Source organism: Schistocerca cancellata, chromosome 1, assembly GCF_023864275.1.
Source record: "Schistocerca cancellata isolate TAMUIC-IGC-003103 chromosome 1, iqSchCanc2.1, whole genome shotgun sequence".
NCBI classification, from domain to species: domain Eukaryota; kingdom Metazoa; phylum Arthropoda; class Insecta; order Orthoptera; family Acrididae; genus Schistocerca; species Schistocerca cancellata.
This window is the reverse complement of record NC_064626.1, coordinates 883628919-883647483: the sequence shown is the minus strand read 5'-3', so window position 1 is coordinate 883647483 and position 18565 is coordinate 883628919. Positions and strand designations below refer to the sequence as shown.

At 41.7% G+C, this 18565-nt stretch overlaps 1 protein-coding gene across 1 annotated transcript in view; it reads right to left on the bottom strand.

The window, feature by feature from the left end:
* The window catches only part of LOC126190587 (matrix metalloproteinase-2-like), a 903752-nt gene that overhangs the window by 15565 nt on the left and 869622 nt on the right, over positions 1-18565 (bottom strand). The window contains exon 6 of the mRNA XM_049931032.1: positions 5730-5888. Within this exon, the coding sequence (XP_049786989.1) occupies positions 5730-5888 (159 nt within the window). The remainder of the gene's footprint in view (positions 1-5729; positions 5889-18565) is intronic.

Sequence of the window (18565 nt, the reverse complement as noted above, 5' to 3'; positions counted from 1 at the left end):
TCACTTCCAGTCGCTGTAGCGGTTAGCTACAGCGAAATAGTACCTTAAGTAACCAAAGTATGGCGCTGAAAATTTCTTCCGTCAACACCTCTGGTCGAGCTCCAGAACACTGGAAATGGTCAGTGGCCTCTTCAATGGGGGCGAATGTAAAGGGGCCCTCACACGATGAGTATTTATTGCGCAGTATGAAAGCGGTTTGATAAGTTGGGTTGTTGTTGTCTTCGGTCCTGAGACTGGTTTGATGCAGCTCTCCATGCTACTCTATCCTGTGCAAGCTTCTTCATCTCCCAGTAGTTACTGCAACCTACATCCTTCTGAATCTGTTTAGTGTATTCATCTCTTGGTCTCCCTCTACGATTTTTACCCTCCACGCTGCCCTCCAATACTAAACTGGTGATCCCTTGATGCCCCAGAATATGCCCTACCAACCGATCCCTTCTTCTAGTCAAGATCCGCCACAAATTTCTCTACTCTCCAATTCTATTCAGTACCTCCTCATTAGTTATGTGATCTACCCATCTAATCTTCAGCATTCTTCTGTAGCACCACATTTCGAAAGCTTATATTGTCTTTTTGTCTAAACTATTTATCGTCCACTTTTAACTTCCATACATGGCTACACTCCATACAAATACTTTCAGAAACGACTTCCTGACACTTAAATCTATACTCGATGTTAACAAATTTCTCTTCAGAAACTCTTTCCTTGCCATTGCCAGTCTACATTTTATATCCTCTCTACTTCGACCATCATCAGTTATTTTGCTCCCCAAATAGCAAAACTCATTTACTACTTTAAGTGTCATTTCCTAATCTAATTCCCGCAGCATCACCCGATTTAATTCGACTACAGTCCATTATCCTCGTTTTGCTTTTCTTGATGTTCATCTTATATCTTCCTTTTAAGACTCTGTCCATTCCGTTCAGCTGCTCTTCCAGGTCCTTTGCCGTCTCTGATAGAATTACAATGTCATCGGCGAACCTCAAAGTTTTTATTTCTTCTCCATGGATTTTAATTCCTACTCCGAATTTTTTTTTGTTTCCTTTACTGCTTGCTCAATATACAGATTGAATAACGTCGGGGATAGGATACAACCCTGTCTCACTCCCTTCCCAGCCACTGCTTCCCTTTCATGCCCATCGACTCTTGGTAAAAAAAGAAAATATGTTTGTTTTGTAAGCAACTCACCTTACTTCTCGACGTTGTGTGTATAGTGTGTATTGTGTATTGAACCGGAGACCTAAGCAACGACGGAGAGGCTTCGTCCCGCCGTAGCCCTCAGTGGTTCACAAACCCACAACAGGCCACAGCAGTCCACCCGCCCCACACCAAACCCAGGGTTATTGTACGGTTCGGCTTTTAATATCATTTGTGTGAAATCTAAATTTTTAAACCTCTCTCACACCGGCCTGATTTAGCTTCACTGATCAGGATAGTAAAAACATGCGTATATTAAGGGAATTTTCATTGACAAAGCAGGCTTATCACATTCACACAACTCAATACTGTTCTATCCTGATTAAATTGAGCTTAACTTAAATTCCATAAGGCAGTGAAGTAATTTCGAAGTCTCGGTGCGACGAAAATTGTCAGTCGATCTCCTGTAAACATTTGTGATAATTATTAACTTTCGGTGATCACATGGGGAAGACCGGAGATCTGCTGGTAAGACCGTGTTAGCCTATTTATTTGAAGTAACTGGATATCTTGAGCATACAAAACGGCAGGTTCGTCCAGTGTAAATCAGACGTTCCCCACTGATCCCGTGCAACACAGCGTAGTAAGCAGACACTGTCAATAATAATCAGTTAAATAATACGCGAACACACTTACTTTAGTTTAGTTCATGTATTAAATTCCTTCTCATACAGAATCTCATCAAGATGGCGACTAGCCCAACAATACATACATATACATCCTTCTTTCACGACTAATCGGCAAGAAGTTCCCTATTCTTTTCATAAGAGAAAACATAGATAGCAGAGAAGCTATTCCATGGAGTAAATGGACGCTCCAAGGAATAACTGGGCTTGAAACTACCTTGCATTGATAATCGGTAAGATAAGAAGAGATATTTCGAGATATGTACTGAGTTATATAATTTATAAAATTTACGAAAATATCGCGGACAGACCGCTGCAAGAGACATTACAGGCTCCCAGTGGATCCTCCCCCGCCCTCCCGGGAACGTCTCATACCAGGCGAGTGTGACCCCAAATGTTTGTGTGGTAGAGTAATTATGGTGTACGCGTACATGGAGACAGTGTCTGCGCAGCAATCGCCGACGTAATGTAACTGAGGTGCAATAAGGGGAACCAGCCCGCATTCGCCGAGGTAGATGGAAAACCGCCTTTAAAGCCATCTACAGGCTGCCTCGACACTTATCCGCCGAGAAGATTCGCCCTGGGGACCGGCCCGCCTTCCCGCTCGGGAAGCAGCGCGTTAGACCGCGCCGTTAGCCGGGCGGGCTACTTCTCGACATACTCTCCTTTAGTCCAGCTTTTTTATCCCGTCAGAAAGATAGATTCTGTCAAACTCTGCAAAATACTCGTTGACTGCAACTATCAGCCGGCCGAAGTGGCCGAGCGGTTCTAGGCGCTACAGTCTGGAACCGCGCGACCGCTACGGTCGCAGGTTCGAATCCTGCCTCGGGCATGGATGTGTGTGATGTCCTTAGGTTATTTAGGTTTAATTAGTTCTAAGTTCTAGGGGACTAATGACCTCAGAAGTTGAGTCCCATAGTGCTGAGAGCCATTTGAACCATTTTTTTTTGCAACTATCACTTCCTCATTTCGTAACAATTTCTTCCGAGCAAGCCAAAGTTTCCAGATCGGGAACAGGAAGAAGTCGCTTGACGATACGTCTTGTGAACAGGGTTGATCAGAAACCAATTCAAAGCCCAGTTCGTGCACTTTCGCCATTGTTAGTGCTGACACTTGAGGGACCGTGTATTTTGCTGGTGAAAGAGCATTTTTTTTTTCATCAAACAAGTTTCAAACGATCCATCAACGAAGTATAACAGCGTCCAGTTAGGGTTCTGCTTTTTTCCAAGTAATCTGAGGATTATGTCTTGGGAATCCCAAAATACAGTGGCCACCATCTGACAAAATGGTCTTTGCATTCTTCGGCGTACTTTCACACGGTTTTGTTCATTATTTTGACTGCCAATTCGACTCTGGTGAGTAATGATGGATCCAGGTCTCATCAACTGTCACAAATCGGCGCAGAAAGTCTTGCGGATTGCGATTGAATATCACCAGACATTGTACTGAAATTTTGCGTCAGGTGCACTTTTGGTCGTCTGTGAGCAATAGCTCCACCCACCTAGCACACACCTTCTTCATAGCCAATACTCTGTGCAGGATATTACCCACTCGCTCAGTTGAGATGCCTAAGGTCTCAGCAATATCAAGAATTTTTATTCGGCGGTCTTTCATTACCGTACCATGGATTTTGTCAATGGTTACCTTTGTGGTGACCTCAGTTTGATGACCGGAGCGCACTTAGCCTTTGATGGTTGCCGACCACGCTTAAATCCATTAATCCAAAAGTAAATGGTCTTCAGTGATAGTGCAGTATTCGCGTGAACTACATCCAACTCTGTTTTGACTTTCGCGGCAGTCCCACTACACAAACGAAATTGTTTAATAACAGTTCAAAACTCGGTCTCCTCAATTTTAATCGCGGTCAACCCAATGACGAATTCAGACGGTTGTCAACAATGAGCTGTACGCTGTATATCGTTGAAATTCTTCTAGGATCCTTGGAATAATCAAGCTTACCGGCCAGTAAAGCGCAGCAAAAATGTTCTATTCTTTCATCGAAATTTACTAGATTTATCATATCACCCTCGTAATATTAATATAAGCCTATTGCATGAAAGTGCGAGGCCAAGAACGGCACAGTAGTATTGCGCAACATTTATGCCTGGGACGAGTGACTTAGAGCTCTGCCTTCATCGCGAAGACATGGGCACTCGATGATGCAGAACTCGCTTGTATTGCGATTGCGATCGCTGCCTGCTGCAAAAAGAAAAAAAAAAAAAAAACGAGAGCAAGATGAGATGGGCGAAAAAGGTCTTGGAAGACATTCTACGCACGGTAATACTCACATGCTAATAGAACTTGCAGCTGAGTGTGACTACTATCTGTATTTTTTAAGGATGAGCAAGGAATCTTTCAACTAACTTATGAACTCCGTTACATCTTAAGTACACAGAAAAAATACTGTTCTTATACAAGTCACGTTTTACTTTCCACAATGCTGGAAGCAATCTATAAACATGTAAAGAGTAAGGCACATTGTTGTAGAACATCAGTAGGTAGTGCTGTTATATATTTCTCAATAAGTAATTAAAGCTTCTGAAACGAACAAATAAGCAGTTCCTGCACTTAAGCCCGGGTTGTCCAAAAAGTTATCTTACCTGGGCCATACTGGAAGAAGACGTGTAATTTTTAAAACATCTTTCCATAAGCCGGTCGTGTGATACATACTTCTTGGGCCGCACTGACACCTGCTTTGGACCGTATGCGGCCCGCAGGCCACGGGCTGAACACGCCTGACTTACACACTTTTGTCGAATGTTTCTACAGTTAATTACTGAGTAAGTATTAAATATGCAGTGAAACTACCCCCCCCCCCCCCCTCCCTAATTGCTAGCTTCAGCAGATGATTTCCTTTATCTGTCTTTCCCGTTGTATTCATGTTCATATGGCATCACTCTATCAGTTATTTGCAAGTGCGCTAATTACGAAGTCTCGCCCGTGACTGCCGTGTACTGCACATTACTCGTACACGGTACAATATATTACGCAATACGTCCAGCGAGCGTTAATATTTTTGACGCTGTGCAGTCTTTTTCAATATACAGGGTGGTCAGTAATAATATGGAAAGCTTGTAAGGATGTTGCAGGCGAGTTGTGCTCGGAAATAATCATTAAGAAAATAATTCCATACGTTACGCCGTTTCCGAGTTTATTTAGTCTTGGCGCTAGCGTTTCATGTCGTCGCGCGTGCCAGTTCAAACAGCCTGCCAGCGACAGCGTCGCCAAACGTGTCCTTTGGTTGCGCAAATCGAACAAACGTAGGTTTTACCCGCTTAGCTTAAATTTATCACTTCCGAAAAAGGGCACATTTCTAACTGGTAATGAGCATTTGAACAAAGTGGTAACTCAAAGACCCTTAGATATCAGTGCATTTTAGCGGGTACAGATGCTTAAATTTGCCCGTGGGGCGAGCTGATGGTAAACTACAGTGCTAAATAACTCGGAAACGAAAATCAAATGTTCAAATGTGTGTGAAATCTTATGGGACTTAACTGCTAAGGTCATCAGTCCCTAAGCTTACACACTACGTAACCTAAATTATCCCAAGGACAAACACACACACACACACACCCATGCCCGAGGGAGGACTCGAACCTCCGCCGGGACCAGCCGCACAGTCCATGACTGCAGCGCCCAAGACCGCTCGGCTAATCCCTCGCAGCCTAGCTCGGAAAAGGCCCAGCGTATCGAATTTTTCTCATAACGATTATTTCTCAGTACAACCTCCCCTGCAACACCCTCACAAGCTTTTCAGGCTGTCTGACCAGCCTGTATTACACAAACCGTCAATACCATTCGCAAACGATCGATGTTATTGCGCGGTTTTTAGTTTTGCGCAATAAATAAACAGCTTGAAAGTAAGACACGGAGGCACAAGGGGAAATAGAAGGCTGGTGACTTACCGTAGAGCTGCTGGATGGCGACACGGTCGTCGTCGGGCAGCTTGTAGTTGGGCGACAGCCCCTGGTACCAGGGGTACATCAGCGCGCCCTTCACCGACGAGTGCTGCAGCCCCAGCGAGTGGCCGAACTCGTGGGCAGCCACCGCGAACAGGCTCGTCCCTGCCAACACAAAGAGGAGCACTTCTTTCAACCCTCAGCCTTTGTAAAATGAGCCTTGCCTCAAGTATAGGGTGTTTCAAAAAGGTTCATCCGCTTTCACAAGACGATCGGCACACGTGCGACAGCTTGAGCTACCAATATGTTCCAAAACGACAATCATTACAAGCGGTTTTTCTGGAGTTCGTACCTCGGGTTCTGCTGGTTGGTTCAAATGGCTCTGAGCACTATGCGACTTAACTTCTGAGGTCATCAGTCGCCTAGAACTTAGAACTAATTAAACCTAACTAACCTAAGGACATCACACACATCCATGCCCGAGGCAGGATTTGAACCTGCGACCGTAGCGGTCACGCGGTTCCAGACTGAAGCGCCTTTAACCACACGACCACACCGGCCGGCGGTTCTGCTGGTGATGGAAAGGTAGAGTCAAGTGTTTTGGATAGCCCTTGGCCTAGAGACCATTTATATACCAAACGGAAAGATCGTCTTGCTGTAACGATCCTACTGTGCAGAGCCAAAATTTGAATATTACACATGTCCCCCAGCTTCCACAGATGAAGCAAATCGGTTGGTTCTTTTTTTGCATTATATGTGGTCTATGGTACGCCTTTTGGGGTTATGGAGGCACCATTTAACTCAGGAGCGGTTCTTGAGAACACCCGAAAAGCGTTTTTCACTATTTTTCACCGTCAGCAGCGGATATCTAAATAACTAATCGCAGCAAATTGCTCATGTTTTAACCGTATATTCTCTAGCCATTTATCAAGAAATACCATCCCTCCTTTTTCGAAATTTTTTATCCGTTATCGATAAACGCCCAAAAATCATGGTTTTTGGGTATCAAAACCGAGCTGCGGGTTCTAGGATGGCTATGCACAGTAAGTGGATGTTATGTTTCCGACATATTCCTAAGATTCCGATTTCTAACAAACCTGAAAATTTTCTTAATGTACTTATCCGTTTCCAGGATACACAGCTTCGAAGTTACCCTACTTGTTCACATAAAATACGGTATGAGGCGAAACCGTAATTTATAAAGTGACGTAGCATGGACAAATATTCTGTAAAGAAATGTTCTGGGAACCCCGTTTGTAGTACTGAAGCACAGGCAAAATTGTTGTTCCCGTAAAATCCGGTCCGAGCTGTAGTTTTGCATTATTTCAATTTCACTTGAGCAAACTATCAAAATTTTACTGACCCATCTGCATCATTCTACCTTCCTTAGAGACTTTAAAATTTTCCAAAAAATGTTGGCACGCGAACGTATTCGCGCATTTTTGTGCTGAAAGAGAAGGAGACAGAGGTAGTGGGAAATAGACGGAAAACTGATAAATACTGGTTGAAAGTAGACAGTGGTTGTGGTATAGAAAGACCGAAGGAGATTATGACAGTGTGGAAGAGAGAGACAGGGAGAAAAAAAGAGAGAGAGAGAAAAAGAGAGAGAAAGAGAGAGAGAGAGAGAGAGAGAGAGAGAGAGAGAGAGGAACACAGTAGCAGGAGAACATAGCTGACAGTGACAAAACAGTGCTAGGAAAAGAGTGTAGGTGGGAGTGCCAGCGGGAGAGAAATAAAGTGGAAATGGATGAGAGCCAGTGATAATGAGACACAGAGTCAACGACAGTGACAACGAGAAAGAGAGAGAGAATGACAGTGAGAAGAGACAGCAGCAGTTGGAAGGAATGAATGAGATATCAGCAGTAAGAGAGCTAGAGGGAGACAGCGATAGTGAGAAGAGACATTAGTGATAGTAGTAGAACAGAACGAAGCCTCAGCTGGCAGACAGGAGACAGTGACAGAGAGACACAAGATAATGACAATGAGTTGATCTGAATGAATGAGTGAGAATGGACAGGCGGATGTGGATGGGTATGAGCGACCTACAGCGATGGACTATTGGGTGTGAGCTAATTACATTTAGGGGAGCATGTGGGAGTGATGCATGTTAGAAAGAGCGTTAATATCTTCACATGCCAAAGTTTTTGGGAAAATTTTTTAAAGGTGCTGAAGGAGGCAGAATGAGGCAGCTAGTTCAGTCAGGAGCATATTCGTCCCTTTAGTGCTCCGATAGGAGCACCTTTTCGCTGGTTTTTCTGTATAAGAGAGTGACTTGCAGTGAATTTCAACTTACACATCCACAAGTTTACCTCGGCGTCAGATGTGAGTTGCCACTTCATGTGGTTACCGCGCACTTGTTCATTATTCAGTATGCGTCGAGTGGAAATGGTATATTCTGTTCTCCGTTTCCACAGATGCAATCCAATTACAACTCTGCGGCGTGATTTTCGTCCAGAAATTGCCGATGCACCTTGTACGTCTCACAGTATTTGACGATGGTACTAGCAGTTTCAAGATACTGGTTGTTTACGTAAGGAGAAATCCCCAGGCCGCCTCCGTGTGGTCCTCCAAGACGTAGAGCGCATTCAACACAGTTTTGCATGTAGTCCACCAGAGGCTACTCGTCGTGCCGTTTGAGAGTTAGCTATTCTTCATGTTCCTGTCTGCCGTGTTTTGTGCGATTTTTGAGCTCGAAAAAACAGAGCAGTAGTCGTCAATTGTTTTTGTTGAAGAGCCAATACTGACATTGTGGATTGTCTCCTCGGACCGCATATGTGCTGATCTTATTAACTGGTAACCTACATAAATTGGTATTAGTCCCCAACAGACTAGTAAGGGGATGATAAAAGAGCCTCTTTTCAGTACAGACTCCCGACACTTCATATTGGCTATCAGTTGAAGCCTACACACACACACAAAACCTGTCGTTATTGCTATGATTTGTTGTAACAAAATGATGGGAAACGTCATATTGGTGGTTAAAGAATTATTGTAACTAGCTTGTTATGAAAGTATCCCGTTTCAAGACAATGGCATACTGAGGATCCATAAGAAATGCAACGTTCTTGATACAGTTTCTTACAATTAAATGTCAGTCAATAATACATTTACGAGTAAACGTTTTTGTAGACGGTAAGGTCTAAGGTATGGTCATTCAATAGTCATGGTCGGTATAGCGCAATGATTTGCATCGCAGAATGGTACGGTAACGGTTTGTGTGTTGCTTGGTCATGCCGCACTAAACCCATATATTTTCATTACTAGCCTCCGCGTTTTTAATATATTCTGATACTTTCTAACCAGTTAAATAAAAGTGTATTCTATAATATTCGATGTCTTTCTGAGGAGCGAGTTTGTTCGATTTGCTTAATTTACAAAACAGCTTGCGCTACTTGCAGTATGATATTTTGCATTTCTTGTTTTAAGTGTCTTACTTCAGATGTTGTAAAGATTTTTCTTCTGAGTAAGGAACAGTGACCAAGTAAGAATTTGTATCTTACTATTTGTAATAGAGCTGTTATTAGCTAATGTCCTTATTGACTGTTCATGTGAAGCCACTCTTTTGTAGTATAGTAACTGAAATATTTATTTTTATTTAATTTGAGTTATTTAGATGAGTTATTATGTCAATTTTTGCTTGAAATTTATAAGTTTATTAATATAATAAAATAATTTAGATTTTTCAAGGAAGCTAAAGGCTTCAGAATAACAAGTACGTGATACATTGTTCATTGTTTTGTTTTTAGTAGTGTAAGTATGTTTTAGACCGTAGCGATATCTTCTGTTCTGGTAGCTCTCTCTTAGTTAGAATCTCCGTTAAATTTACGCTACTTGTCGAAAAGTGTTATCTGTGAAAGTTTCGTTTCGTACGAGTTACGAATAAAACAGAATCAAAAGTAATCTCTGGTTCAGCTTCGTTATTTATGGATTTTAATAGGTGCAATGATTGAAGTGTTACGATTTTACATCTGCGGCTGATTGTTTAAAATTACTATGATGCACATACTATAATTTTGAAGTCAGTCTCAATTCAACAGCAGTTAAACAATTTTTATGAAAAAGCCAACTTCCGATAGCAGCACAGAGCGATTGGCTAACTGTCATTTATTTGAAGAATCTCACCGACTACACTGCAGCAACCTCTCTTGACTCGTCGTGTAATCTGAAGTGAAAACTTAATTACGACGAATATAAGGTGTCAAGACATTTATTTTTAATTCTGAGTGCTTGAAGTCAACTCTAGTTAAAAACAAATAGTGTTTGTTCACCGAATTAGACTGAGCTTGCTTGATAACAGGGCCTGTGAATACACAATTTACGACGATGTCAAGCTACGTTACGTCCGCTATTACTGTTTCAAGAGATTTTAATGAAGTTTCTGACTCGTCCTCCAAGCTTTAAATAATAATAAACTGAACACGACACTGGAGATCGAAGACATTGTCACCCGCCAACTTAAACTAAAATTTAGGATCCACGAAAGGCTACAAAAAGGAGGAGGACGAGGAGCCACACATGGTACTACCCTTCTTGCTTTATAACACGTTCATGGATATTGAAGTTTTTATTTATGTCTACTACAGACAAAGCAACATGACTGGCATATGAAGAAGGGAGAGAATGAGCGTTTTAACAGAGGTAAGGTAGGAATTTTACGCCCGTCCATTTCGTAAACAGTGTGTTGTGCGCGCCACCACTGAAGAGTACGATCGCGACCTATATTTTCTGTCATCTATAAAACTCCCTATAAAAACGTGACGAAACGTGTTTGAACAACAAATAACGGTAGACAACTCCCTCTATCGTATTTAAGTGTTATTTTCAAGGAGAAGCAGTTAAGGAAACTCTCCACTCACTTCGATAACACTTCAATAACCCAGAGGCGCAGACAGCTACATGGCACACAACTGAAATATGATAATAAAAAAGTTTGCTCATAATTATGGCGGAATTGTGATCTTCAAGCATGGAATAACTTTTTTGTACGTACATTGTGCGATTCACATCTAAATAGTAATCCTCGAATGAAACAGTACAGCCAAGCTTGAACATAGAGGCGTTCGATACAGTTCTCCACAGTCGCTTAATGAACAAAATAAGAGCATATGGACTATCAGACCAATTGTGTGATTGGATTGAAGAGTTCCTCGATAACAGAACGCAGCATGTCATTCTCAATGGAGAGAAGTCTTCCGAAGCAAGAGTGATTTCAGGTGTGCCGCAGGGCAGTGTCGTAAGATCGTTTCTATTCACAATATATATGTAAATGACCTTGTGGATAACATCGGAAGTTCACTGAGGCTTTTTGCGGATGTAGTATATCGAGAAGTTGTAACAATGGAAAATTGTACTGAAATGCAGGAGGATCTGCAACAAATTGACGCCTGGTGCAGGGAATTGCAATTGAATCTCAGTGTAGACAAGTGTAACGTGCTGCAAATACATAGAAAGAAAGATCCTTTCTCATTTAGCTACAATATAGCAGGTCAGCAACTGGAAGCAGTTAATTCCATAAATTATCTGGGAGTAGGCATTAGGAGTGATTTAAAATGGAATGATCATATAAAGTTGATCGTCGGTAAAGCAGATGCCAGACAGATTCATTGGAAGAATCCTAAGGAAATGCAATCCGAAAACAAAGGAAGTAGGTTACAGTACATTTGTTCGCCCACTGATTGAATATTGCTCACCAGTGTGGGATCCGTACCAGGGGGGGGGGGGGGGGGTAGAGGAGATAGAGAAGATCCAGCTGAGAGCAGCGCGCTTCGTTACAGGATCATTTACTAATCGCGAAAGCGTTACGGAGATGATAGATAAACTCCAGTGGAAGACTCTGCAGGAGAGACGCTCAGTAGCTCGATACAGGCTTTTGTTGAAGTTTCGAGAACATACCTTCACCGAGGAGTCAAGCAGTATATTGCTCCCTCCTACGTATATCTCGCGAAGAGACCATGAGGATAAAATCAGAGAGATTAGAGCCCACACAGAGGCATACCGACAATCTTTCTTTCCACGATCAATACGAGACTGGAATAGAAGGGGAGAACCGATAGAGATACTCAAAGTACCCTCCGCCACACACCGTCAGGTGGTTTGCAGAGTATGGATGTAGATGTAGAACTCTGAAGTGTGTGTGCACTGGTCTCTGCGAGTAACTGTTAATTTCCGATAATTTTCGTGTTCTATAGCAAATTTTGTTACCTCTTAATATCTGGGTTTCTGCTCGCTTCTTTACGAAAACACCGCTGCCTTACTCTATTGAGGTGAGAGAATGTTCCTCATGAAGCGCCAGACAAATGCCGGTCTGAAGCTCAAGACGAATTATTCAGAAAGGGGAAAGGTAACGGTTGCAATCACCCTTCTAACATTAGAAATCGACCGGAGACACGCCGATCGATCTACATAGGCCGTTGCTCGCCGGTATTTAGCAAAGCAACTGTAGAAGTTACCAGAACAGGTGGTAAGCGAACGCAACTCGACTTCGTTGCAATAATAGTTCACAGAAAAGTATTTAAGCATCGCTATAAGAATTCGTGTATCGCACCCGTTCGTTTGACTTTATACGATTCAGTAAAGAACTAGTTGCCACGCTTGACGCTTTTTAAGGATTTTGCACTTTTATTCTGCATAAAATAAACTAGGAAATGAACAGCAGTTGAGAAGAACGGACTGTACGGAATAAAGTTTTTTCACCTTACTCAATTTGCGAATCACTATATGTACTTTTACTTAGTGAACGTTTTGCAAACGTTTGTTGTGTCTAACCCTATTGCTAAACTGATGATACGATTCAGAAGTTTTTCAAGGCGACAATTGTGAAAAACGTACCCACAGTTTTCAAACCGCGTCACCCTCTATAGAAGCTCATGCTTTTAGGAATATCGCCGTCTTCGTTACATAATATCTGAATTGAGCACTGCGAGAAGTACATTTTACGAAAGTTTGAGATTTTATATTGACACAGCTTAAGAAGTAAGAACTACATCGGCCGGCATGTTTTGAGAATGTGGCTTTCGTCTTCAATTGGAGTTTGTTAAGCATTTCTGTGACAGTCTTGCGCGTACTAGACAATGCTATGGCGATTCACGCAGCTGCTTAGACAATGTATCCGTACGGTGCGAAAAGTGGCAATTGACTCTAAATAAAAAAAGTATGAGGTCACCTACATGAATACTTAAAAGGAATCCATTAAATTTCGGTTACACGATAAATTACACGAATCTGAAGTTTGTCAATTCATCTAAATACTTAGGGACTAGAATGACGAACAACTTAGACTGGAATTTTAACGAAGTATTGTGGCGAAGGCAACCCAGAACTGCGTTTAATCGGCAGAATACTTAGGAAAGGAAACAGGTCTACTAAAGGGATTGCCTACACTACGCTTGTCCTGCTCTTCCGGAGTACTGCAGCCTTATATGGGATCTTTACCAGTTAAGATAGATGGAGGACATCGAGAAAATTCAAACAATAGCAACTCGTGTTTTATTATCTGGAAATAGGGAGATAGTGTCAGTGTGATGATACGCAAGTTGGGGCGCCAGTAATTGGATCGAAGATGTTTTTCGTTGTAGCGATACCTTTTCATGAAATTTCAGTCAGTAACTTTCTCCTTCGATTGCGAAAATATATTGTTAACGCCAAGCTACATAGGAAGAAATGTTCATCGTAATAGTGTAAGAGAAATCAGAGCTCGCACGGAAACATTTAAGTGTTTGTTTTTCCTGCGCACTGTTCGAGAGTGGATTGGCAGAGAAACAGCCCGAAGGTGGTTCGAGGAAACCTCTGCCACGCAGTAAAGTGTGAATTGCGCAGTAGTCATGTAGATTTAGACGTTCTTTTACTCCTTTCTCCACCCCTTCTTTCATTAATTCAGTTTGCTATTGGTCCTTGTCGTAAAACAATGATAAAGGTTTGGTCAACTGAGGGTGTTGTAAGCGAACTCCTTCGTAGGTGAATGACACTTCTTCATGATTACTCAGTTTGACGTCTACTGTCCACAAAGTTCATCTTAATTCTTGTGTCATTCTCTGCCTAATCGCTGATCGTACCCTCGAACCATATAATTTTTTTCTTGCCTAACGCCCTTGTTCACTCATTTGTTTGCGTTAAATATTCTGCTGTCAGTCTCTGCACCAGGCGCTTATCATTTGCACGTCTCCTTATATTTTGCAAGCATTTTCTGATGTGTCACACTGGACACCACTGGGTCGTCTTTGAACTGCTTGGGAGACTCACTTGCGTCGTTTGCCAGGTTATTCATTTATATGGTAAACAGTAACAGCGGTATTGCTGAGGTATGGTGCACTATTATTTCGCTTCTGATGATGATTCTCCAATTAGTACGACCTTCTGGGTTCTCGATATATTTTGGGAAGTGGCGCACCACTGATCGCAAATGCGTGAAGAAAAAATCGTGTTTCAGAACCGACAAGAGATGTCGAGAAAATAATTATTAATTACCGGTTTCGATCATCTGACCATCTTCGGGCATCATAAAATTATTGACAACAACCTGAAATGCATCGTTCTTACTGCGGCATGAGATAAAACAAACGCCATCCTGTGTTACTGCCGTCTGTTGTAGAATATACCGACAGTTAATAAATCTGTGCTATTTATTAACTGTGTGAGTGCATTTGATTACTGACGGTATAATGTATGTTACTATTGACAGCAGTGACGCAGAGTGGTAAGGACACTGCCATAGAGGTTTTTACAAATTATTGTTCCTTTAGATGTTCTGATGATCGAAATAGGTACTTCGTGAAGAATTATTTTATCGACGGGCCTTGTTGATTCTGAAGTATTACTTTCTTCGAGAACTGAATATCATTTGCAAACTTCTCAATCCAGTTGCATACCATTTGCGATAATTTCGTAAGCAAGTATTTTTCCTTCTAGGAGACACAACGGAGGGCTTTGTGGGAGTCAAGAAACACGGTGTTAATGCAGAATGCGTTACGTGTGGGCTTCTGGAGCTCGTGAGGAAGAGAGCGGTGTGGTTTGGACACGACTGGCGGTAGCAAAAAACGTGATTATTTCTACACAGTGATTTTGAGCTGCAAGAAAGTCATCTCACGCCAGCACAAGACACGTTCCATAACTCTACAGCAAACAGATTCCAATAAAACTCTTAATTTTTGCTGTGACGTAGGATACTCCATTGTTCCAGAACCATGAGAAGCTGCAGGAGGACGAGGCGCGCCAGTTCATCGGCATTTCGACATGGAGTCTAATTCTGGGCTTCACAGCAAACCTGCTCCGCGAGCAGGCGGCGAGCGCCCGCCCTGCGAGCAGTCAGCACTGTACCCCGCCATCGTCACAAGAAGCAAGGTGGGGACTTAATAAACAAGGAAACCGATCATCAGGGAAATGCTTGTCGCATTGCAGTTCAGTTACTTCAAGCTGCAGATCATCAGGAATTGGGTGCTGAAAGATTTTTTATTTTCCCATTTGGTAGCGCTACGGATACTGATTTGTTTCCCAACATGACTGGCGCTCCGTTTGTAAGACGCATGTTGTTGCTGCTGCAATTTTTGTTGTTGTTGTGGCCTTCAGTCCGAAGACTGGTTTGATGCAGCTCTCCATGCTACTCTGTCCTGTGTAAGCTTCTTCATCTGCGAATAACTACTACAACCTACATCCGTTTGAACCTGCTCACTGTGTGCGTTTCTTGGTCTCCCCTTCAATACTATACTAATGATCCCTTCTTCTAGTCAGGTTGCACCACAAATTTCTTTTCTCCCCAATTCTATTCAGTACCTCCTCATTATTTAGGCGATCAACACATCTGATCTTCAACATTCCTCTGTAGCACCAAATTTCAAAAGTTTTTATACTCTTCTCGTCTAAACTGTTTATCATCCATGTTTTACTTCCGCGCGTGGCTACCCTCCATACAAATACATTCAGAAAAGTCTTCCTAACACGTAAATCTGTATTCGATGTTAACAAATTTCTCTTCTTCAGAAACGGTTTTCTTGCCATTGCCTCTCTATTTCGGACTTCATCAGCTATTTTACTGTCCAAATAACAAAACTTATCTACTACTTTATGTGTCTCCTTTCCTAATCTAATTCCCTCAGCATCGTCTGAATTAATTCGACTACATTCCATTATCCTAGTTTTGCATCTGTTGATGTTCATGTTCATGTTATGTCCCGCTCTCAAGACACTGTCCATTCCGTTCAACTGCTTTTCCGAGTCCTCTACTGTCTCTAATAGAATTATAGTGTCATCGGAAAACCTCAAAGTTTTTATTTCTTCTCTCTGAACTTCAGTTTCTACTCCAAACTTTTCCTTGGCGCATAATCTAACAAATCCCTTGACTAAATTTCCTTCACTTTTTCAGAGCTGGTAAGAATGTCACATCCAGCTATGTGCCTGTGATTTCTACATGTTTATAGAGCGCCAAAGAATATGCAAAAAATCTTCAGAAAGACTTGCAAGGTGGCTTGGAACGTCGTCTGTTATAGCCTCTGTGGGACGTATGAACTCCAAAATGAATTTAACATAAATAGTCACTGCATCTGCCACGTATTCTTTTATTAAATCACCATATGAAAGGGCGCAAAGACCTTACTAAAAGTAGTGCGGTTTTGTAGTTAATCCAAACGGCACACTCACTACATTTTTCTTCCTATTCTTCCACCACTTCAGAGAGCTGCCGTTTTATGTTTTAAAACCTATTCTACACGTTCAGACTACTCACATTTTCCGTTTTCGCTTTCACTAAAGTGGTAAGACATGTAGTGCCTTCGTAAATTCTATTTTCTGAAAGTATTCCATGTTTTATGATACACTAAACATTTAGTGAACCCCTCTTTTTGTGTAAAACGATAAGCTCGCACTGGCACTGAAGCATGAATTGTCTGTGTTAAATAATGCGGACTCGCCATTACGAATGGGGAAAACCGATCGGTTAAAACCGTTACTGCTAATTTAGTTCTGAATAACTGGTATTTTTTCGGTATTTGTTTGGTCTCAGTTATAACAGATGTTTATTATTTTTTTACTAATGGCTGAGTAAAATTAGTAACAGAATCAGGGCTAAAAATTTTCGTTTTTAAATAAGCCTTTTTGAAAAAAGAGTAATTTGAATTCGTAAAATTTGCATTGGTTTGAAATATTGTGCTATTATAGAAAATTGGAAAAGGATCAGTGTTATTTTAATAACAATGAAGAAATAGAAGAGCAAGAAACAATGGCATAAGAATTGGTATAACATTGCTGAGACAATAGCGTCCCTGTTACCCTGTGCTGTGCCCTGAGGTATGCGTGTACGTGCAGTGTGCACAAGTTGTCCCCACCTCTTCTATTCGACAATTTAACGTAGTCGTCACAGGACATCAGTTATACTGCAGAATAACACCAACCCTGCTCTGGAAATATTTTACGAAGTACAATGCCTCATTGCTTTAAAAGATTAAAGATTTGTCTTCTATTTCAATGAAAAAATAAAAAACCAAATTATGCTAACAGCAATAAATTAAAAACTTACGAACAATTCATTCACATAATACACTACAAATACAGAGTAGCTGATCTGTTGGCTGTGCCTACATAAATGGCTTTATCAGTCTATAGTCCTTAAAAACGGACAAACTGACAAGAACAACATAGTTCAGTTTTCTCTCTTTAGCACTGATTATTCATAACACCCAAATAGTGGTAAGACCCCTAATTACAACATGATTTATGACGAGGGTTTCAAAAAATTTCAATCGACAGAAGAATACTGGTGATTTTTTGTAGTATTCAACCACTTATCACTTTTCGAGAAAAGCATCTAATGGCGAATGGACTAAGTTTACTTTTACTTGCGTATTTAATGCAGTATTTTGATTCGATGTACTTGATATTCCGAGAGTCAAAATTTTTCAATCTTTGTTCGTTTTCTATGTTTATTATAGGAAATAATAGGAATAAAAAACCGAAAGCCGATTAGTGCAGAAACCGGTTTTTTGAGCTGTTTTAATTGGCAGATTAAAATGGCGTAAAAAAACAATATAATCGAATACTGGTTGTTTCAACGATAACCGACATCCCTATTTGCCACTGCTGTCAAAACCGACTCTCCTCTACTCATAGTTGGCGCTTCTGTCATGTTGTGGTGACGGTGCGCACGCATTTCCGTCAAACTCATCACGTCGTAACTGCTCTGTTCACGAACAAGAGCCTAGGCATGCGCGAGTGATCACGATCAAAACCAGCGAGTTGTTAAGCTCTGGTCTAATTTCTACGGAGCGGCCTTAGCTGCTTCTTAACTCCGGAATCACTTATTTGCCGGCCGTTGTGGCCGAGCGGTTCTAGACGCTTGAGTCCGGACCCGCGCTGCTGCTACGGTCGCAGGTTCGAATCCTGCCTCGGGCATGGACGTGTGTGCTGTCCTTAAGTTAGTTAGTTTTAAGTAGTTCTAAGTCTAGGGGACTGATGACCTCAGATGTTAAGTCCCATAGTGCCTAGAGCCATTTGAACGAATCACTTATTTTTATTTACACTGAGATGACGAAAGTCATGGGATAGCGATATGAACATATACAGATGGCGGTAGTATCGCGTGAACAAGGTATAAAAGGTCAGTGCATTGGCGGAGTTGTCATTTATACTCAGGTGATTCATGTGAAAAGGTTACTGACGTGATTATGCACACGACGGGAATTAATAGACATTGAAAGCGGAATGATAGTTACATTTCGGAAAGTGATATGGAATTCAATATTCCGAGATGCACAATGTCAATAGTGTGCCGAGAATATCACATATCAGGTGTTACGTCTCACCACGGAGAACGCAGTGGCCGACGGCCTTCACTTAACGACCGAGAGCAGCGGTATTTG